At 37.1% G+C, this 24,178-nt stretch overlaps 1 protein-coding gene across 2 annotated transcripts in view; it reads left to right on the top strand.

Moving 5' to 3' along the window:
- The first annotated feature begins 2,181 nt into the window (after positions 1 to 2,181).
- Positions 2,182 to 24,178, top strand: part of LOC132103946 (nectin-2-like) — a 165,064-nt gene continuing 143,067 nt past the window's right edge. The window contains exon 1 of one of the 2 annotated variants that reach the window (XM_059509043.1): positions 2,182 to 2,687. In XM_059509043.1, the coding sequence (XP_059365026.1) occupies positions 2,624 to 2,687 (64 nt within the window). In that variant the 5' untranslated portion in view covers positions 2,182 to 2,623. The remainder of the gene's footprint in view (positions 2,688 to 24,178) is intronic. The other variant, XM_059509044.1, reaches the window with a different exon arrangement.

Raw genomic sequence — 24,178 nt, forward strand, 5'->3', positions numbered from 1 at the left:
GTGTGTGGTGGCTCTTGATGCCTTGACTCCAGCCTCAGTCCATTCCTTGTGAAGTTCACTCAAATTATTGAATGGATTTTCCTTGACAATCCTCATAAGGCTGCGGTTCTCTCGGTTGGTTTTGCATCTTTTTCTTCCAAACTTTTTCGTTCCACTCAACTTTCTGTTAACATGCTTGGATACAGCACTCTGTGAAGAGCTTCTTCTGGACAACTGTCAGATCAGCAGTCTTCCCCATGATTGTGTAGCCTAGTGAACCAAACTGAGAGAGCAGGTTATTTAACAAAAATATTGCTGAAAGTTTAATGAACACACTGTCTATTGCACATGCGCTTAAATTTTGTCTCGAACACATGTATTGTATGCATATGTCATGCAAATGTAAATGAATATGTGAATTGGATTAGAACATTTAGCGTTCATATAAATGGATGATGAGGTCTTTCTGAACTTAAAATTGCACTGCATTTCAGAACAAAAAAAGAAAAAAAAGAAAAGAAACTCTACAACTCAAGTCCATTTCCGGTGGTTATTTTTAAGTGAGATTTTCTGAGAAATTCTGAGTTGTCTGGAATAGAGGATCAGGTCCTGTCCATCTCTATTCAAACACCTGCAACAGCTAATCAAGGTCTTTGGGTTTACTTGAAAATTACAGCAGGTGTGCTGGAACTGAACTCTTTAGAAGGATTAGATCTCCAGGTAGGCTACTCGTAGGAATGAGCACTGCAGATATATTTGGTAATGGAATTTCTATTTCAATTATTCTTGCTTTTTAGTTCTTAAAAGACCATCTTCACTCAAAATGTGGCTTTTAGTCCACGTCTATATGCAAATGAACACTTAGTATAATGAACATTTATCAGATATATATGCACTTAAAATTGCAGTCTCTCTGGGAAATCAGAAGTATTGATGAATCATGTTGCACTACAGTACACATATCTTTGTCCAATCAAATGCTCTCGAAAATGAGGAAGTTTCAACAGAAAATGACATTTGGACAGAAAATGCTTTTCATGCATTTCTTGGGGTGAAGCATTCAAAGCACACGCCTGCATGTGAAACCACAAACTTAGAAGCTTTTTAGAACTGTCAGGCAATACTTTATCAACCAGCTTCAAAGTTTGTCTAGTCGAACTTCTAGTCTAAACTATAAACATAAACGCAAGCAGTCGGTTATGCATAATCGAGGGGACGCTGTATTTCATTTGACAGAGATCTCTCGCGCTCCGCATGCTAATGAACGTGAGCGCGTAATTGCGCAGATCAGTCAATAGATGGCAGAGCGAGGTCACTGATTAGTATGCAGGCCATTCCCAGAGGAGAAGAGCACTGAATTCATCAACCCCTCCTTCACATCTCCTTATTTGAATAAATCGTATTGTTTTGACAGTCGATCAACTGTAGTTATGGGCGTCCGTGTCCCAAGTATGAAGCAAGTCAGACAATATTCTATGCGTTTAAAATAGAGGAACGTACAAGTTCAGATTCATTAAAAACGACCAGAACATGCAAAAAGCCAAGACTTCTGATTTATATTTGTCTGACAGTTTTGCCAGTGTGGAAAATTAACTTTTTGTTTATTGTTTAATGTAATAGTCGCTCTCCGGAATTGAATTTCAGAGGCATGTACCATTCACCATTTATGAGGGCATATTTTTTGAACTACATATAAACAGTGTGGCGTCCACTTATGTTATTAAGATGATGCAATTAATTGAAATAAATTCTCAAATGGAACCATGATGGCAGGAAACCCTCTGATATAATGTACTTTACATAATCGGTCGTTCTCTGTTAGATTATACAGCTGTTTACTGTCGCAATAGGCTATAATATCTAATTAGATTAACTGAAATAGTGAATCTAAATAGACATTAAAATCTGTTTGGACATTAAACATCAAACGTACTGTCACAATATACTTAAACATCTAATTAGATTCACAGAAATAGTTAATCTAATTAGATATTAAAGTGTATTGTGTCAGTTTTGATTCAGAATAGTGCAATATAATGCCATAAAATATAGAACAGACAAAATAGACAATACTCTCTAAATATATGAACTATTTTGAGGCGCCACGTATAATTGTACTGTTTATTTAATACAGAATATTATATATTAGGCTACACAGCATCAAACGTTAGGTAAAAACCAGGGGAATTTACCAGTGTGCTTTTTGTCCAAATCGCCGGTAAATTTCGCATACTGATTATAATCTCGCACAAAACGCGTAAAAACAGACTATCTGGACTTTACGCGTTAGTAGCCCAATCCACAAGTTCTAAACTTCATTGGCGTTCCATTCCCACTTCGGCGTGACGCGACGATGACATCACATCACGAACAATTCTATCTGTCTCGCTCGCCTCGCGCTCGAACAGAACGAGTGAGCGCGTCGCGTCAGGCAGGAGGACTCAACGACGTTCGGCACCACCACGGGCATCATAACATACCTGAACACACTCCGGGCTTTACCACCAGTGGGAGCGCACAGTAGTAGACTGAGATTGCGATCTGACGAGCCTCAACACACCGCCTCCGGTTCGCTTCGCAAAGTAAACGAGATTTTATGCTAAAGTTTCCAGGATTTGTTTAACCTCCCGCGGACGAGAGCGGAATGAGCGCCGTTACGATGATAAACTGTTGCCTGATTCTCGGCGCGTGTCTGCTGTCCAGCCAAGGTAATGTGACACAGTAACTTGTGGGTTAATATTTTTTACTGCTCGCCCGGTTTTGAAACTGTTTTCAAAGCCGCGTTTTTGCATGATGTTTACCTTGATTGAGCGCTTAACATGAAGTCGCCCGTCCCAAGTGTATATTGATACGCAAGTTGCATGCGTGCGTAACGGTGGCGCGCGCCGATTTCTGCAGCTTACCTGCTTATTATCTTGGTTATCCTGGTTAACTTAATCAGAGCCACTGACCGTAACCCGTATCCATGGTCTCGTACGCCATGTTACGCAAGGTGTGGCCTGTCGTTTTTTCTTAGACTGCAAGGGAGCAGGTGTAATTTTATTATCTTTCTTAATCACCTACTTTACAGTTTGAAACTTTTACATGTATTTATATATTTTGTTATATGTATTATATTGCACAGTGGTGGCAAGAAATGCAACAGGCTTTAGTTACTAACACTTTAAAGGTCTATGACAGGTCTGGGCTGCTTCTGACTGTAACTCTTCAAAATGCAATGATGTCTGAATTTTATGCAAGTATTCTGCTGTTTTGAGATACCACCGTTATAAAATTGCATTTTAAGTTACTGTTCCCCTTATTTGCCACACTAGTCTTGCATGTGGTGATGGTCCTAGACATTTCTTCCCTGGTGGTTTGAACATCACAGTGATTCGATGGCGTCTCAGAGGGGCTGCTTTCCTCTGATAAGGAGAGACATGTCTGTGGTTCTGTGTAAGCCAAGGCTACACTGCAGGACTGAAGCTCTGCGAATAGCCTATTTAAAGACTCATGTTACATGTTTTGGCAACATACTGCGTACTTTATGCAACTATTTGCATTGTTTTTCATGATTGTAGCCTACCTATGATTCCAAAAACATTTTCGTACGAAGCCGTGTTCAGTATCAACAAACAACATGCAGAAGAATCGGGTTTGAACTAGCTAATTTGTGCAATAAAATCATTCAAATAAAGAACGATAATTCTAAAGATAATGAGGCTATAATAACTATATTATCGTCCAAACCAACGAAAGACAATGTAATGATTATTTTAATTGTGCGCTGCAATTTTGTCTTATACCTCTTTAAATTCTCAAGCTTTTTAATGTTCAGATGGATTCTGGTTGGCTGTCAATGTTTTTATTGTTCATCAGTTGAAATAAAACAAAATCTGAAACGCTGAAATTGATTCTAACGATATTGTTATTATCATTATTAATCACACTATTTATATTTATCAGTTATAGTTCTTGGTGCGAACAGCACTTAAAAGCCAAAAAAATATGAATGAGATATGCAGAGCAGTTTTTATACTCTTCCTAATGTGTTGCTCTTTTGCCCTTTATTTGCACTCTTTGCACTTGCTGCTCTTCCACTTGTTGGGACACTGTTTTCAACCCTGACAACTGATCAGGTGGTTTTCAAACCAGTTTCAGACTAGTTTCAAACCAGTGTGCACATTTTCTTAAATAGTTTTATTGCATGCTAGTCACACAAAACATCAGCTCTTCAGGTACATATGGTCAGGGAAGCTCAACATGATGCTGGCATTGGGTGTCTGTAAACGAATCCTGATCTTGAGCGGTCCCTGTGCACATATTTCACAACAAATAAGAGGAACATCTTGGTCGTTGGATAAATGAGTTTTGGATGGATGGATGAATCGTGGCACCACAATTAGTCATGCCAAGATTCCAGTGCCGCTCGACTCGCGTGGGCACACTCTGGGGTTTGCCTCTATTAATTTCTTCATGGGATAAGGCTTTTTATACCTCAAGACGAGCAGAGGGTTATAACCATGCACGCAAGACTTTCACTTGCCCATTAATCTTGTTGGTACGTGTCAAAGGTTTGTGTATTAGTTCTCTAAAGGCATCTTCAGGGGTGAGGTGAAGGTTTCTTGCAGTTGTCATGGAGACCCCTTTTCAATGGGGATCTGATGGCATCCATCTTGTTTTAGAGTCTTTGAGGGGAGTTTAAAACATTATTGCTGAGTGCTTAATTCGGTTTGGGATCAGGGAAGCACGACAAATGGAAGTAGATGCTTTCCTTATTGGCTCCCTTTGGTCGTCCATTACTGTCAGAAGCAACAAATGTCAGTGCAGCGGCAAAGAGCAACTCCTGCACAAAAGCGTGATAATGTAGTTTTCTTGTACTCCTTTTTTCTCCCTGCTGAACAATGCACTTCTATGCCAACAGGTTCCCAAGAACAAAAGACCTCAGAGTCTACATTGTCCAAAAGAGAGCACAGAATGAAACTCACACCTTCACAAGAAACCTTTCTCTGTCTTCCCCTCGTTGAGCATGCAAGAGGGACTAAAATTGCTGGCCTTTGAATGAGTGCCCTTTCCTCGCACCCCTCCTCCTTTTTTCTCCCGCCGTGCATTCAGAGCTCCGTCTCAAGCCTTTGTTCTGGTGGCTTTAGTGATTGGTCGCCTGTAAGACCCTCAGTCTCTTCCACTTCCATTGTCTACGTCTGTCTGTAGAGTGGAGCACAGGAGAGTGTGTTGACAAAAAAACGTTTCCCCGTCTGTCCTTGATTTACCTCTGTCTCACAGTTTATACATAGTTTTGGCCCCTACTGTCTAAGAGCTGTTTCTGTGGTCTCTTTTGTAATGTAGATTATATATTTGGAATGACTTGAGTCTCAGAGTGTACAAAAACTGAAACATGTTTGTTCGCTGGACTTCAGTTGTAAACGGGGAATCAGATGTTGCCATAGAACAGATGGAAAATCTGTTCTGTGTCTCCGTCCGTCTCCCAATTTATCTGTTTGTCTCACGGCGTGCAAGAGATACGCTCTGTCTACCTGTCTCTTTGACTCTCCAACATCCCCTCTCTCTTTCTCTCTCTCTCTCTCTCTCTCTCTCTCTCTCTCTCTGTCCTTCTGGTGGACATTGGTGCCGTTAGTGGAGGCCGGAGGACTCCTGAAGGCTAGCTATATCGTCTTATCAACCACTGTGCCTGATAAAATGAAGGCTAAAGAGAGGGATATTTTGTGTGTGGGCTCTGAGATCAGCCTTTTTCATGACCCTGGGCTCATTCAAAGGGTTTTTCCACCCTCTTTTAAAATTTTTAGTGACTTCATTTCTTTTAGTCTTTAAAGCAAATAGTGAAAAGCCATCTCACTGCTGTGCTGCATTGATATACCTCAAACATTTTGACTGACATTTATAGGGTTCAGCCGTGTGCTGAAGGATGTAATAAGTTTACAGCTATAAACAGTTGGTTAGGACACTTAAGTGATTTAGATTTTTGTGAAACCTAGTTCATTCTCTTCTCAGTTGTTTGGTAAATTTAAGGCGGTTATCACTTTTCCAAAAATAAATTCCACCATTTTACATTATTTGTTAAAATTATTTACATTTTAGCAGATTTTGCTAAAACAAACAAACATGGACTGTGTTGTGGCATTGCATATGCACAGAACCAAAGCCCAAAACCTAGACTTACTTACATTCTTTCGATTGTTGCTGTGCATGTGCTATTTTTTTCCTTAGGGAAAATGCAAATCTAGTTCTTCTTTGCGGCTTAACTTGTCTTAAAATTCAGGTTAGCTGTCCTTTCATCTGTCAGCTGGGTTGGTGGTGGATTAAGCACATAAATGCTGCTCTTTGATTGCTAAGATGACTTAATGGAGTTCTCAATTATGTTTCTTGTAAGTAGAACCATCTCATTTCTGTGTGTTTTTATTGCTCATAGAAATCCTTGGAGAAACGTCTAAATAATTGAGTGTAGAGCTATAACATTAATGTGCATTGCATAGACTACCCAATGTAATTTGATCAAGGTCGTTTGATGAGAAATATGAGTGCATATTGAAATCTGTCTTTTATTAGTTTAACACGTTCATGCATGCAGGTGAGCATCCGTCAAAAGCATTGGTGGTGGGCATTACTTGTTAACAGCATTTGCCTGAGCTAGCACAAACTATGCTGATTCATTGAGATCCTCTTGAGGGAGGAGCTGAAATTGCCTTAATTACCGTCTTATCTTCTTCAGAAGCTCGCTGCATGATTGACTTTCTTAGCCCCGCGCCGTTAATGCGCTGCTTTTAATTGTGCGGGCACACTTTCAAACATGTCTGTATGCCTTTATGTGAGTAATCTACCTTTTTAATAGAAACCGTGCTTCCACCTCAGCAGACCTCTGTAATTTACAGCGGTGTTAACCTCATTACCAACAATAAATTTGTGTCATCTAAAAAAGGTGGCTTACAGGATCTAATTTTCTCATCTTGTTATTTTAATCTGAGATATGGGTAACATTTTAGAATAATGGTCCATTAGTTAATGTTAGTTAACTACTTTAGTTAACATGATCTAAGCAATAACAATCCTTCTACAGCATTTATTAGTCTTAGTTGATGTTAATTTCAACATTTAGTAATGCATTATTCAAATCAAAAGTTGTGCTTGTCAACATTAGTTAATGCACTGTGAATTAGCATGAACTAACAATGAATAACTGTATTTTCATTAACTAACATTAACAAAGATGAATTGAGGAACAGTACTGGAATGTTTCTGATTAAAAGCTCTTTTTTAAGTCAACAAGTGTGTTTGCAACCCCGTTCATGTCCATAATGTGACCCTGTGTTCTAAATGAAACCATATTTAATGAGGAAAAAAAATGTGTAAAGTGATTGGATTGTAAATTGTTACAGTTTGATGAAAGTTTATGAAGACAACAGTAAATGTTGACAGTTTTTTTTTTTCATGTTTTGCTTAAATGACCAGAAAAGAATTAGAGGAACTTTTTTTTTTTCTCTCTGTTTTTGATATTTTTAATATTTGTGGAATGATGATTTGGGAGTTTGAGATCTGTTTGCAAGGAATTGAATAATAGCATTGGAATGTTTTTGATTAAAAGCTTTTTTTTTTTCTTTTTTTTTTTCATGCATTTCCAAGCCATTTTTCTTACATAATGTAACATGTACATTGTGTATCAAAATGAAACAATATTTTACAAGAAAAAAAGGTGGGAATTGATTGGATTGTGCAAGATGTCACAGTTTGGCGAAAGATTATGAAAATGAGCAAATTAGATAATGTGTGTATGAAAGTAAATAGTGTCATTTTTTTCATTTTGACTTAAGCAACTTTAAAAAAAGACCATATAACATATTTAGAGGCAGTAGAACTTTGTTTTTCTAACTTTAAAAATTTTTTTTTTAATATTTGAGTCCCTTGCTTTGAGCCTTTGTGATAATTTTGCAAGGAATTGAATAATGGCACGTTTTTGATTTAAAAGCTTTTTTTAACGAGCTCTTTTCAAGAGTCAACAAGTGCATTCTTAACTCATTTTACTTCCATAATGTGACATTTCTGAATAAAATGTGAAAAAAAGATAGGAATTGTTTTGCTTGTGTACGATGTCACAATCTGATGAAAATCAAACATGTCTTTTTCTTTAGACTGACATTCACCAGTGAACTGTAGACAGCAAGACCCTGAGCATGTCATAGTAACTCGTAACATGTAAATTGAAAAGATGTTGAGAAGTGACCATATAAACGATGTAGATTCAGCAGAGGAACATGATTTCTGACCTGTTATTTTGATATTTTGCTTATACCCAGTTAATGAAGAATGACTTTCAGCCAGAGCTGTTATTCTAAGACCTTGGGAGTAAACAAAGCGAAATAAATAATTGTATCTCCTGTATGGTTTTTAAGTTTGGTTCGGTGAATTGAGATGACAGGCATGTCTCAAGCCGCAGCCTTAAACCCTGGAGAGAATTTACGGAGTTGCTGGCATGCAAAGCTCTGAGTTGAAGGGTGGAAGGCTAATGCTTCTCGAGGATTCCTCAGAGCTCCAGTCATGGTGTTAGGGAAAATGACTTTCCTGGGGAAATTTCATAAATGTTTATATGAGCGGCTGACTATAATGCCCTAGTCCTTCTGTGTGTGTGTGTGTGTGTGTGTGTGTGTTTCTGCTTTTTAGTTCCAGCTGACTTGGCAGATATATACTACTGTAAGTTTGTTCAGCTCTTTGTAGTGATGGAAATGGCTAAAAAAGGTTTTAGTAACTGAGCAGGAACAGATGGGGTTCTGCAGACTGAAGAATTGCAGAATCACACTCCTCTGGATACTGAGACTAAAATTGCAATATATCCAGGCATGGCAACACACTCTCCACAAGCACATTTTTCACAAACGCTTTGTCCACTTCCAGGCACACATACGTGCTTGCAAATATAGAAAAATACATAGGATTATGTGGAAAGACCCAGACACACTGAAGAAAATATTGTTGGCCAGAGGTTTTGCTCTTTTAAAGTTCGTTTTAAGTTGCAGATGCAGGGTAGTAAAGTGAATTTTTTGACAGATAATGGAGTACAAGGCTATAGAAATCTGCATGAAATTCTCGTAAAACAAATACACTGTTCTTGGAAGAATGTGCTAAAATGTTTTCAGTTAGTTCACATTGAAATTTTTGATTGCAGACAAATCTGATCACATATGCACTTGTAGGAGATTAGTTTTCCAAATGATGTTGGAGTTATAATTGTTAACAGCTGGTGTCTGTGATTTCATCAGCTGATTCAGATGGGATTGGGATGTCTGCCATTTTTACTAAAATGGGACTTTTACATTATATGGAACTGTTTATTTTCTGGAAATAGTTTAAAATGTCTGAATCCATGATGAAGGTGCACTGGGCATCAAAGCAAGAAATTTAGCTTCGGTCACTGTATCCAACAAAGGTTAAAATAAATGGTTAAATGGACTGCATTTATATAGCACTTTCAACAGACCCATGGCTGTCCAAAGCAATGCACCATCCAGCTCGTCGGGAGCAGATGGGGTTAGGTGTCTTGCTCAAGGACACCAACACACTTGGTCAGGTGGAGCCAGGGATTGAACCACCAACCTTCCGGTTTGTAGACAACCTACATGAACCACTGAGCCACTGCCGCCACAAATAAATGAGAAATATTGTGAAAACATTCCTGTCTGGATGTGAATGGATTCCTCAGAGGATGCCTGCCTGAGTTAGCGGAAAGACAGCAGGTAAAATGCTCCATTTATATACAGCTTGTGTAAAAAAACAGATGGATTTTATTTCAGATAGAATACAAACCACAAAGTATGTCTGCAAAACAGGACTACAGGAAGTTTTGATGTCTATCCTGAGGACAAAGTCTCCATTTCCTCTTCTTTTAATCTTTTTTCTCATTCTCGGTCTTGTGTGAGGGGTCTCGCAAAGATTGGCACACTCATTTTCCCCGTTTCTTCCGTCCGATAGCTATCTGTCTGTCACATGAAGACTCACGGTGGCTTGAGTGTCAGGCACATTGACACTGCACAGGTGACTGCTCTCGGATCTAGACACTGCTGTGTTTCCGAAGCCCAGAAGTTTCCAAAGTTTGGCCGTACTGTCATAACCAAGGCTATTCTCAGGCTCTCTTATTCCCATTTCTATCTCTCTCTCTCTCTTTCTCTCTCTGTCTCACTTTCTCACATTGGTGAGTGTCAAATCCTGCACCATTTCTCAGAACGGTGATAGATGGAAAGAAAGAGAGAAGAGCCAAAGGAAATTGACTTTAAGTCAGATGACAGAGGTTAATTCCTTCTTCATTAGGAAGCATGGTCCGAATCCTAAGGAGGATGTTGAACATGAAAGCCCTCCTCAGGCTGGAGAAGAACTCATTTCTTGGAACGGCGGTATTGAATTGTGGTGAAAATAAAAGGCGAGGCTGAATTTTCAACAGATGTTTTCAAAGCAAAAATGTCACTTTTCCAATTCATGTCATGTTAATAATTTAGTATATTGTCGGGCCTATACAGTTCATGGTAATGTTAATACATTTAAATGTTGAATTTGATGCAATTACATTTAATTTGGTTTGTAATGCAGAGGATAATTACCATTTGATAGTACATGATTTCAAAAACAATAATATTATGAAATGACAAAGATGTTAAAAAAAGCACACTAAGGTTCAGCTGATTGCATTTAAATTTAAACTAATAATCATTTAAGTATTCCAAAAATACATTAAGTATATTCTTTTATTAAATAGCATATTAATATATTGTATAGTTTAGTATATTGTTTCCATAATAAGTGCACTTTTTACAAGTATGCTGAAGTGTACTTCTTTTTCACAACTGCCAACATCATTACTAGAATTTCTCATAAACTGGTTCTGCTTCAGGCCTCAATATAAAATCTGGGGAAGCAAAACCAGTTTATAGGGTAATCTCATACCCATGCTGGCATTGGACCAGGATTTCCTCAGATTTCATGTGATATTATGTATAGTACCATGCCATTATCATTTCTTCAGCTGTTAGCCTTCTGGTTAATTACACAATTAGATTAAGGTGCATACGGATGTTGTCGTTCGTAAATATGCGGGTCCGCTTTCACAATCACATTTCTTCTGAATGTCAACATCCGAACATCTGTGTCCTGTTGAATCCTTCTTTGAGGGATTCAGTATTTGACTCCCATCAAATATTACTCAACAGAAAAACAAGCTCATTGTAACATCATAACGCAACCCGTAAGATGTTTCATTTGAAGTGTTGTTATTTGAGTGACGGCTCTCAAACTTGCATTGAGCTGTAGATGGACAGTGTTATACCTGAAATAATGAAGTGTTAATCAGTCTCTCTGATGAGTTATAATGCTACATTGCATTAATGCATAAAACTAAACTCGAAGGTGTCAATTCTAATACCTTTAATGCACAAATAAGGCTCTTTTTTTGCCATATATTATCAAACGCACTTCTTGACAGCTGTACTTGAGGAGAGGAGAATGAAGGGAGGTGGGATTCAGTGCTCTTGCGCTTTGGTGTTCTTCAGTAGTTGTTTAGCATAAGCACCGCCGTAGGCCGTGTCTCAATCATGCCATATTTAGACCTATTTTTGAAGTTTTGATTACGCAGATGAAGCATGTCCTGATTAGGCTGTGTATGTTGTGTTATTTAAAGCTTTAAAGAAAAATTCTGTCATTTTGTGCATCCAGCAGAAGACTAGGGCCATTTATTGTGCAATTTAGTTAAGTCGCCTTAATGCTGTTAAATTACACAATTTAGCTTAAAGGGGTCTTTAAGACTTTCTTAATTCTTTCCTAACATTCCTGTTGATATTGTGATCAATGGTCTATGTTGTCTACTGTCTACGTTGTTCCTAAGAAAAATGTCTTTGCAGTCACGTGTCATTATAGAGACCACTTTTATTGATCGTGTTCATTATTGATAAACTGTAGATAGTAAGCCCTTCTTTATTTTTGGTGTTCTTGAGTATGTTTTTTGCTGTGAAATTAATAGCAAAACACAAGCACAATGGGCTTCAAATGCTGTTTTATCTTACATTTGATTGTTTGTTGCTTCTAGTATTGTGTATGAAGATACATAAAGTCAGTGTTGTTTGTTAGCATGAGCAAATGAAATGGCACTGCAGAGGCAACGTAAACTTTGCCTTTACATGATAATGTCTCTCCCATGAGTGTTTTTTAATTTCTTCTGCTTTTGGCTGTTCTTGAAGGTCTTAATCATCATAAAAAGCTTGTTGTATTTCTATAAACTGGATATTCAATTAAATGTAGGGCAGGAAAAATGCATATACAGGTGCATCTAAAATATTTTTAATATCATGGAAAAGTTGAAAATTGAATTAAAAAAAAGCGAACTTTCTTATATTCTAGATTGATTGCACACAAACTGAAATATTTCAAGATTTTTTTTGTTTTAATTCTGATAATTACAACTTCTAGTTTAGGTATCTTTAGGTAATTCAGTATTTCAGAAAATTAGAATATTCCATTTTGAGCTTGATTAGTTTGATTAATTTTGAGTTTAAATACTGGGTACCTCTTGGGCTAATTTAGAACATGCAACCACAATTATGGGAAAGACTACTGACTTGACAGTTGTCCACAAGACAATCATTAAAACCCTCCACAAGAAGGGTAGGCCAAAGAAGGTCATTGCTGAAAGGGCTGGCTGTTCACAGAGTGCTGTATCAAAATATAGTCATAGAGAATTGACGGGAAGGACAAAGTGTGGTAGGAAAAGGTGCACAAGCAACAGGGATGACCACAGCCTTGGGAAGATTGTCAGGAAAAGCTGATTCAAGAACTTGGAAGAGCTTCACAAGGAGTGGACTGAAGCCGGAGTCAGCGCATCACGAGCTACATCTGTCACATTCCTAGAACCAAGCTACTCATGAAGTTAATTGTGTTGTATAAATCATATTTAACTTGTATTTTTAAATAAGATTAACACTAAAATAAGTATTTTGTGAATTTATTTATTATTTTACTGTTACAGTTAACTGCATGTTTAAAGATGTAATAATATTAAATATCAGTTTATTGGTACTACTAAAAACAAAAGTTTTTCCTTTGCATTTTTGAAAGGTTTTGCATATAGATGTCAAAAGTATTAAAATGATTCTCATTCCACGAAAATGACTAAAACGTGATATTATTCATGCCATGCCAGTATAGGGCGATGTCACTTTGTAAAGATACATTATGTGTCTGCACACATACCTAAAGACTGAATATGTAATATACATGCGCATGAAGGCACAGTTTTTGTAGTTTACACAAAGATAACAGTGTTGGTTTCAAAAACTTGCACTTTGAAACTCATTTTCAAGCCCTCAAAACTCCTCTGTCGTGTAAATGAACAGCCAAACAGCATAAAGTTTTCAGCTTTTAGTTGAAAATAGTGTCGTATAAACCCCCTAAATCTCACACCAGTTTTTTTTTTTCAGTGTATGACAATTGTTTGGAGGGGAAGGGTTTTAAAAACGGGTACTTGGTGACATCATCCAAAAAGAAATGTCATTTCAGAGGCAGAGCTAGTTATTGCATTTTAGCAATACTTTGCAATAACATGCAGTGGAGAATCATTCACAATAAGACTAGCAATGTATATTCAGTTAATTAATAAGGACAGTTTGAAGTATATTGTAAATTTTCTGCTATATATTCAGCGTTGTGCTGCCTTTGCAGTGTAAGACTTTACATTTTGCTTGAGGACCAGCATCAAGAAGACATTCTGTGTTTTCCCTCAGTGCTGGTTCTGTGGCGAGTCCTTCACAGATGAGCACAACAGAATGCTGTCAAATCTTGCTGAGTCTATGCAGGGGTCCTGAGCTGGCACACAAGCCGGGCCGGTCATGTGGGCGTCCTTGGCGTGCCAGGGAGCTGAGGTTGCCTGGTGCCCTTCCAGATGCCCAGCACTTGCAGGAGCGGAGAAGATAGCCAAGACTCGCTATGCTGGCGACCTCTGCCTCATGTCTGATGGGATGAGTCATGCTCGTACAGCACACAGGGGCCATAACTAGGTGTTTGTTTGTATGTGAGTGAGTGTTTGTGGGAAGTAGGTTGTTTCACAATCTCTGCTTTAAAATATCTGCATTAATGAGAGTGCATGCTGTAATGCAATGTAAGCAGAGTGCAGTTTTATACTGGTTTATATTAAAATAGTAGCTGATCAATATGGGTTTTTTAGTGGCCTGTGCTGATGTCAGAAAAGCAGGTACATTAATCCATTGGTCTATGACATTCTTTAAAGACCCTGTTGACTTTTCTAACCACTTTCAGACTTGTTACATTGCAGTTACGTTTCTGGATTACCTTTTGCGGTAAATATACATCTGTAATTGATACGAAGTGGCTTTGCATCTTTTCCAAACAATTTTAATCCAAACATGTAACATAATACTTTTGATGAAAACATGAATATATTTTAAATGAATATAATATAAATATATATGAAATGTCATGTATGTACATATACAATATATGTGTGTGTATATCTCATCTTCATTTATAATTTACATTTTCGTTTACATTTAAAAAAAAAAAATTCATATTATATATTTATTAAACATCCATCCATATTTGAATATTTGTTTACTTCAATAAAATTAGATGCCATTTAGAATAAAGATAAATTTGATGTGATGAAATACTAACTTATTGAATTTTTTTTGCAAAAGGTAAACGGTATAAAAATGAATGTTGATCAGAACAGATCCTAACCTCCTACATGCTAGAAGGTGTTACTCTTACAGCTTTATTCACACATGGCATTAAAATTCTGCAAATTTGCTGCTTTGTAACTTCTGCATTTTGACAGCAGATTTAAAATCGCCTATTGAATACCTTTATGTCTAATTAATAAAAAAAAAACTAAGGAAAAAAAAATCTGTTTAAGAAAAACTTTATAATTTTTTGATCCCTTCTTTTCATCATCCTGACTGTTGACATTTTTTGGTGTCAGACACTTATCGCAATACACTCGATTCTAGGGCTGGGATAAACGATTATTTTTTAAACGATTAATCTAGCGATTATTTTTTCGATGCATCGATTAATCTAACGATTAATTTTTCCCAGACCGATTCGATTTCGATTATCTCCCCATTAATTGACTACTAACAATTTATACATGTTGATTTACATATCTGAATGAAAAAAACATGAATTCCTTAACATTGCAATATATGTTTATTGCTCTTAAAATTACAAAATAAAAGACTGACTAAGAATGCATTACTTTGCACTTGTATAGAGCATAGCATTCAATAAAACCTTGAAGCCTTGAAAACACATAGCTTAATGAAACAATCTTACTGAACACATAGGGCCTAGCTTACTGAAAAAAGGTCTTCTTTCAGATGAAAATAACAACAACTTGATGTCTAGCATTCAGTAAAAAAGTCACCCAAAATACTTGTTTAGAGCAATTGAAAGAATACAGTAACCAATGTAAACTTTAGGGCTTTAAGCTAATACAGAGAGAGCTTAAATAAAAATAAAAAATTTAACAGTGGGAGCCAGCAGCCTGTCATGGAGAAAAAAAAATCTCCGAATGCTCCACGTGAAACTTTGGCGTTCCGCCCTTTTTCTTATCGTGTCTAATGATTTTGGTTAATATTCACGAGGGGTGGGGGAAGAGAGAGAGAGAGCGCTAGTGTAGTTTGAAGACTGTGAGTGAAACTGCGCGTGAAACTTTGGTGTTTCGTCCTTTTTCTATCGTGTTTAATGATTTTGATTTTGCACAAGGGAGAGAGAGAGCAAGAAGCGCTCGTGTTGTTTGAAGACTGTGAGTGCGCGTGCAGCCGGGGCTCTCTCTCGTACGCGCCCTGTCACTGTCACTCACCGATCAAATAAGGCTTTGAAAGCCGCCAAAAAAAAAGATCAATGCAGAAAAACCCCTGGATTGGTTATATACGTTGGACAGAATGTTGATCCGGCCATCGCGTATATTCAGCGCACATAAGGTAAACGTTTTGCAAACGTTTTTTAGAGAAATAAAAACAGGTCGACGAATCGATGTGCATATTTTGCGTCAATGTATTTTTTGCGTCGACGTCATCGATGACCTCGACGCGTTGTCCCAGCCCTACTCGATTCCCAATGCATGATTACAAGCTGAATTGGACAATATCTATGAAAATTTGGCACAAGGAGCTTTTATTCGGTCTAGGCGAAAATGGATTGAACATGATGAAAGGAATACGAAATATTTTCATAATTTAGAAAAAAGAAATGTTAGTGTTAATAGTATATACAAACTTAAAATTAATGATCAGATTTCTGAAGATCCCCCAAACATTTCTAATTTTGTGGAAGAATTTTATAAAAAACTATACTCTGAACACAACAGTAGTCAGAGCTCATATTTCCTCTCTTGTATAAAAAGTGTGGCTCAAGGTATTGATGAAACTCAAAAGGATATTTGCGATCAAGACATATCCCTTGAAGAACTTAAAAAGAACTTTAGTAAGTTAAAAGATAATAAATCCCAGGGGAATGATGGCCTTACAGGTGAATTTTACAAGGTATTTCAAGGTTATATTTCTGAATTCTTATTATTAGTTTTTAAGGAGGCTTTGGAAACCTGTAGGCTTCCCCCAACAAAGTGTCAAGGTTTAATTACATTGTTACCTAAACCCAATAAGGATTGTTTGCTTCTTGACAATTGGAGGCCCATAACCCTAATTAATAATGATGCAAAATTATTGGCTCATATTTTTGCGCAAAGAATAAAATTGTGTTTAGATACAATTATAGATGATAGCCAGTCTGGCTTTATGCAAGGACGGTATATTAGCAATAATATTCGATTAATCTTAGATTTAATTGATTATAAGGATTACATAACTGATAATAGTTACATTCTATTTATAGATATATACAAAGCCTTTGATACTGTGAAACATGATTTTTTATTTGATGTACTAGATTTTTTTGGTTTTGGTCAATATTTTAAAAGGGCAATACAAACTTTATATAGTGACTGCAATAGCTCAGTTAAACTTCCTTGGGGAACTACTCGTAGATTTAGCATCTCCCGGGGCATAAAACAAGGAGATCCAGCGGCTCCGTTCCTATTTCTTCTGGTCATGCAAACAATGGCTCTATATATACATAATGATTCTTTTCAAGGCATCAAAATTATGGAAAAAGAAATTAAATGCTGTCAGCTTGCTGATGATACAGCTATTTTTTTAAAAGATATATCACAGGTAAAAAAGGTTATATATTGTCTCAATATCTTTTCCAAAGCTTCAGGTTTATCTTTAAATCCACTTAAAGAGAATGATACTCATTTAACAGAATTTGAAGGTATTCCAATTAGGGAGCAAGTTACATATCTTGGTATCAATATATGTAAAAATCATTCGGACAGAGTGCAATCCAATTTCCAACCCCTTATGGGAGAAATTAAAAAGAAATTTGATATGTGGCTCATGAGGGATTTGTTACTCAAAGGTAGAGTTCTTTTGTCCAAAACTGAGGGGTTGTCTCGTTTAGTCTATCCTGCAAAAGTATTAGATGTACCAAAATCTTTTAAACAAAAAATTGATTCCACTTTATTTAACTTCATATGGAAAAACAAGCCACACTATTTAAATAAAAATATTTTATGTAATTCTTATAATCAAGGAGGTTTGAATGTGCTTGATTTTGGTACTTCTAATACAATTTTCAAGTTGAATTGGATAAATTTTTTTATTAAGAATACAGACAAACTATGGTACATAATTCCTAATCTTATTTTTGAAAAAGTTGGTGGTATAGAGTTCCTTTTAAAATGTGACTTTGAGGTTAACAAGCTCCCAATACAGCTATCCAATTTTCATAGACAGGCTCTTTTATGTTGGCTTCTTATATACAAACACAACTTTTCCCCCCACAAACAGTTAATTTGGAATAATAAAACAGTTAAATATAAGAATAAATCAATCTATGACAATTGGGTTAAAAATGATATTCTAATGGTCTCACAACTGATAAATAAAGAAGGCTACTTATTTACATATACTGAATTTTTAAAGACATTTGGGATTCCAATATCTCCACGAGAATATAGCATTGTTTTTGACGCAATACCAGCAGGTTTTTTAAGACTTTTGCGAGGTAGTAGTGAACCTTTTAGGCAATCAATGTTTAAAAAACAGGTTTTGCTAAATGGTGTTGATATTAAAGATAGGAAATGTAATAATACATTTTTCAGATGCCTAATTCATTGCCCTGCAACACCTCGAAATAAATACTTTTGGAATGACCATTTTGAAAATATTAATTGGAGATTGATTTGGACTTATAATAACAAATATTGTATCAATAATAAAGTTTATGAAATATACTTTAAAATTATACATAAAATATATCCAACAAACCAGTTCCTAAAAAGATATAAAAATGACCTTCCTGAATCTTGTGCATTTTGCAAAAAGGATACTGAAACTATTTTGCATCTTTTCTTTGAATGTATCTATGTTAAATTCTTTTGGATTGATGTGGAATTTTTATTTAATAGGTTAAGTAATAGGTTTATTTTCACATAGATTTATTTAATATTAATATTAATATTTAATAGGTTTTTCACATAGAGAAAATAGATGTTATTTTTTATTATGACAAAAAGGATATAGAAAAGAGTTACATTTTTATGTTAAATCTTATTATATTACTTGGTAAGTTCTATATACACAAATGTAAATGGTCTGAAAGGATACCCAACATCTTCCATTTTAAGGCTGACATGAAGATTTACTTTGAAACATTGCAAGGACTTTCCAACCGAAAAGCAACCAGACCGAAAAGATTCCCAATGCATGTTGTCTTCTTGAATATCCTGTTGCACTCATTACAGAAGTAAAATGGGCTGCGAAAGTCATTTTGTGTGATGATGGCAGTTAACGTGTGGACTAAATTTGACAGAGTTTCTCTTGTCTCTTCCTGTGTTTCAGGAGCTCTTGTAAGGTATTTCCTGTTGAGTGTTTATTTCTGAGTGTCTGTCGTCTCATTTCTGAGTGTTAATGCGTTTTGTAATCAGTGTGTCTGATTGCAGCATGTGTGTGTGTGTGTGTGTGTGTGGGATGCTCTGGGCTCACACAGGTTACCCCCTCTCAGTCACACATTCCATTACCATATATGGGCAGCAGAGCAAGACGAAGCAATTACTGTTGCCTACAGTGTTCTCTCATCGGATCCTCCTCTTCTCGCTCGTCCCTCTCCCTTTTATCTCCTGCTCTCTCTCTTTTCCTTTTTTCTGTCTCCATTGTTTCTCCTTTCTTTTTTTGCATGTTCTTTCTGTCTTTCGTCTTTCTCCTTCACTGACTACACCCACATCAGCCCCTTCGCTTTGTTCCTTCCTTCTTAATTTCACTGTTCTAGTCGTTTACTGCATTCTGATTTGCATGTCTACATTACACGCTTAAAGGGATAGTTCACCCGAAAATGGAAATTGTCATTTTCTGTGTGACTTTCTTTAGTCGGTGGAACATGAAAGAAGATATTCTGAGAAAGTCGAGTGTTTGCATACAATAAAAGTCAATGGGGTCCAATGTTGTTTGGACTCCAGGGATCTTCAACATATGTTCTCAGAACAAGAAAAGTCATGTAGCGACATGAGTAAATGATGACAGAATGATCCATGATGTGAATCTCCCATTCCAGCACATCCCAAAGCTGCTCTATTGGATTGAGATCTGGTGACTGTGGAGACCATTTGAATAAAGTGAACTCATTTTCATGTTCAAGAAACCAGTCTGAGATGATTTGAGCTTTGTGACATGGTGCGTTATCCTGCTGGAAGTAGCCATCAGAAGATCATACGGGGTACACTGTAGTCATAAAGGGATGGACATGGTCAGCAACACTACTGTTGCAGCAGAAATCGAGACTCTTCAGACCAGGCAACGTTTTTTTAATCTTCTATTGTCTAATTTTGGTGAGCCTGTGTGAATTATAGCCTCCGTTTCCTGTTCTTAGCAGACAGGAGCAGCACCCAGTGTGGTCTTCTGCTTCTGTAGCTCATCTGCTTCAGGGTTTGATGTGTTGTGTGTTCAGAGATGGTAATCTGCATAACTTCGTTGTAACGAGTGGTTATTTGAGTTACTGTTGCCTTTCTATCATCTCTAACCAGTCTACCCATTCCAGTATTTTCTTCCACACAACTGCCGCTCACTGGATATTTTCTCTTTTTTTTGACCATTCTCTGTAAACCCTAGAGATGGTTGTGTGTGAAAATCCCAGTAGATCAGCAGTTTTTGAAATACTCAGACCAGCCCATCTGGCAGAGACAACCATTCCATGTTCAAAGTCACTTAAATCCCATTTTCCCCCCATTTTTTCCCCATTCTAATGCTCGGTTTGAACTACAGCGAGTCGTCTTCACCACATCTAGATGCCTAAATGCATTGAGTTTCATCCATGTGATTGGCTGATTAGCAATTTGTGTTACCAAGCAACTGAACAGGTGTACCTAATAAAGTGACTGTTGAGTATGTGTATTTGTATCAAAGTCCTCAAAATGTGCTATGCAAATTGTACTGTAGGTTCATGCTTTCGTTCTTGCATTTTTCTCTTTTTTCTACAAGTTAAATTGCCCTCACAAGCTCCTCATCCTCTGAAGCAAGGGATTGAGGGTAACATTAGCCTTAAATCATTATCTGAAATAAGCTGAAAATAGTATGCCGGAACTGGGCACAACAGATTATGTATCTCTGTATGATATTTAGGCTTCTATATATTACCTTCTATGATTTTAATCAACTATTCCATATATTGCATACTATATATTACGGATAGTATGGGATATAAAATGCATCACGTTCAGTTTCTGTCCAAATGCTCCATGCAAAAACAAAACAAAACATGGCATAAAGTCCTAGTCACCTGGTCCAAGGTGTTCTGTGTCTCTTGTTATAGAAACTGCGCTCAACTTCTCCATTTACACTCTTCTTATCAAATGCTTTCCTTTACCTTGATGGCATTTCCTTGGTGCTTTCGCTCATGAATTGGTTTCGATTTAAAGCATTTTCTCTGCTGAGATTCAGAACAATGGAAGGGTTTTAATGCATCAGCCTGGAGAAAAAAACATAAATGGCCTTGTCAGGCAGAAAGAAAACCCATATCTCTGTTCTTGCGCTGTAAAAGGGCTTAGCAGAATGATTACTTGTGAAAGCTAAATTGGCTTTCTGCCCCCTGTCTTCCATTGCCGCCCATTTTGTATCTCCAGTCCCTGTTGTTTTGTTTCTCCTTATTTCTTTCATAAATCGTAACACAAAAAGCAAGAAATGAAGCCCCCCTCCCTCTCCCTCTCTCTGTTTCTTGTTTGGCTCTCTTGTGTAAGTATATTGAGAAGGTCAAGACCGTGTGTTTATTTTAGTTCTTATCTTTGTCAATGACCTCCTTCCACCCAAGCAGAGATTCAGTCCCCTGATGTCTGACAGACTGACTCTATCTCCCTCCATCTTGTCTTTCTTTCTTCCTCCCTTGTCACCTTAATCATCTCTTTTATTCCCCTTATCCATTTCCCACTACTCTAACTCACTGGCGTAAAGTTTGACTGCAGGAATACAGAGTAGGGAAGGGTCAGGATTATAAGAATTGTAATCTAGGGACATGAAATTCAGTGTAATCTGTTATTAATGGAATTACCGTAATTGCAATTTAAGGATGTTTTATATATATGTATGTGTGTTTGTGTGCATGTAATTTGTACAAATATACTTAGATTTTGTTTTGTTTTTAAGTTGAAGTTGCATTTAAAAAATTCTTTTTATTTGTTACATTTTAAACATTACTAATTAGGTTAACGCTTTAAGTATATCTTTATTTGTCAATTTTATATTTATTAATTTAGTTTTACTGTTAAATTTAACGTGTTTAAATATTAAAGAAACAATATTAAATGGCAGTTTATTGGTGAATTTAAACTGATTTTATTTTTCATTTTAATTTGTAGTTGTAGTAATTTGTAGTAGATTTAAAAATGTATATATTTTTTTATACTTATATATTTCGGTTTTAATTCAATTTAAACTAAATTTAAACAAAATGTTGCCCTGGGCAACTAGCTGAAATAATTTCTATCTGTATTTTATTTCAGCAAATGTTTATTTTATTTCATGTACGAAATATATATATATATATATTCCCAACTGTTTCTGAGCGAAAATGGTTTCAAAGTAAATCCTACACCATTTTCTGTGCATTTAATTAGGTAGCACTTTTAAAAGAAATGGTGTCAATTTTTTAAGTTGAACTTCAAGGAAGTTTGTCTTATTTAGAACACAAGACCACATTCTGCGACTAAGAAATGCATCTGACCCTGATCGTATGAACCTAAATCAGCTTAATTGTGCAGCGTTTCAATAAGAACAACTGCTCGATTATGAAAACATGTAGTTCTGTGGTTCTCTACTACAGATCTGCACTTCCTCTCGGTGCGGTCATGCCCCGACTGTCTAGTTAGTGTGACAAATTCTCCTCGTTTTATTACCAAACTATGTAAATAATATAAATGATTATAGTGCATGATAACAGAGCTCTCTATCTCTCCCCTCCCTTCTGTTCCGGATATACAGTCCTAATCTGTCATTCTGAGGCACTGCTCACTTGTGTCTGGCTCAGCAGATATCATTGAAAAACTGTCAGTGCGAGACATGTTTATTCTCTCTATTCTCTTACATTCTCTTAGAAGCTCTTTTCAACGTCTTTCTTCTCTGCTTTCCTTCCCCCGAGGTGCTTTCCACCATCATTTCATTTGTATGTTTTTGTGTATGTGTGTACATGTCTGTTTCGTCTTGATGAGGGCCACTAGTGGGTGTTTAGTCAGGATGAGCATGTCGAACAGGAACGGGGTGATGTAAGAGCGAGTAGATGGATCGGTAGAGCAGGTATACGGCTGCTATCATTAGTCTAACGCTGTGTTATATCAGTTATCTTTTATTCAGTTCATCATTTTCAGTGCTTTCTCTGTCTGAACGTGTGGGTGTTTGTATTGCCCACTCTCTGCCTTTTTCTGACTAATTAGCTGGTAATTTGTGTGTATGTAAATGTAATAATTTACTTGTTGGCTTTATGAAGCACTCCCTTCTCTGTTTATGTACACCTGTATACATCCGTTTATGTGCACTGGCCTTTACCAAATGTCTCAGTCCCACTCCTGCTGAGATCTCTGACAGGTTTCTCGCTTCACCATCAATCTCCAGCTGGACTAACTAACTTCTTCAAACACACACCGCATACAGTAGTCTGTCCCTATGTCTGTCTGTATCTGTCTGTCTGTTCATCTATCCCTCTTTCTGTCCATCTGTCTGTGTCTGTCTGTCTGTCTGTCCGTCCGTCCCTCTGTCTGTCTGTATCTGTTTGTCTGTTCCTCGGTCTGTCCGTCCCTATGTCTGTCTGTCCTTCTGTCCCTCTGTCTGTTTTTCTGTCTGTCTGTCCCTCTTTATGTCTGTCTGTGTCTGTCTGTCCCTCTATCTATCTGTCTGTCCGTCCGTCCCTATGTCTGTCTGTCCCTCTATCTGTCTGTCCACCTGTCCGTCCCTATGTCTCTGTCTGTCTGTCTGTTTGTCCCTATGTCTGTCTGTCCATCTGTCCGTCCCTGTGTCTGTCTGTCCCTCTTTCCATCTGTCCATTCCTGTGTCTGTCTGTCCGTCTGTCTGTCTGTCCATCCCTATGACTGTGTCGGTCTGTCTGTCTGTTCCTCTGTCTGTCTGTCTGTCTGTCCGTCCCTATGTTTGTCTGTGTCTGTTTGTCTGTCCTTCTGTCCCTCTCTATGTCTCTCTGTCCCTCTGTCTGTCTGTTTTTCTGTCTGTCTGTCTGTCTGTCCATCTGTCCGTCCCTGTGTCTGTCTGTCCTTCTGTCTATCTGTCCGTCCCTGTGTCTGTCTGTCCCTATGTCTGTCTGTCTGTCCCTATGTCTATCTGTCTGTCTGTCTGTCTGTCTGTCTGTCTATCTGTCTGTCCGTCCTTATGTCTGTGTCGGTCTGTCTGTCTGTCATTCTGTCTATCAATCTTTAATTCTGTCGTTCTGCATGTCTATCTGTTTGTCTGCCTGTTATACTATCATGTGATTCTGTCTGTTATGTCTATCTTTTTATCTATTGTTATGTTGTTCTATATATTAGGGCTGTCACTTTTTAAGACATAAGTGTTCGTTGAATCGATTGTAAAATCGATTTTCCATGTCTAAAAAAAAAAGACGTTTCCTTTTT

The sequence above is a fragment of the Carassius carassius genome, chromosome 25 (genome assembly GCF_963082965.1).
Source record: "Carassius carassius chromosome 25, fCarCar2.1, whole genome shotgun sequence".
Classification (NCBI taxonomy): Eukaryota; Metazoa; Chordata; class Actinopteri; order Cypriniformes; family Cyprinidae; genus Carassius; species Carassius carassius.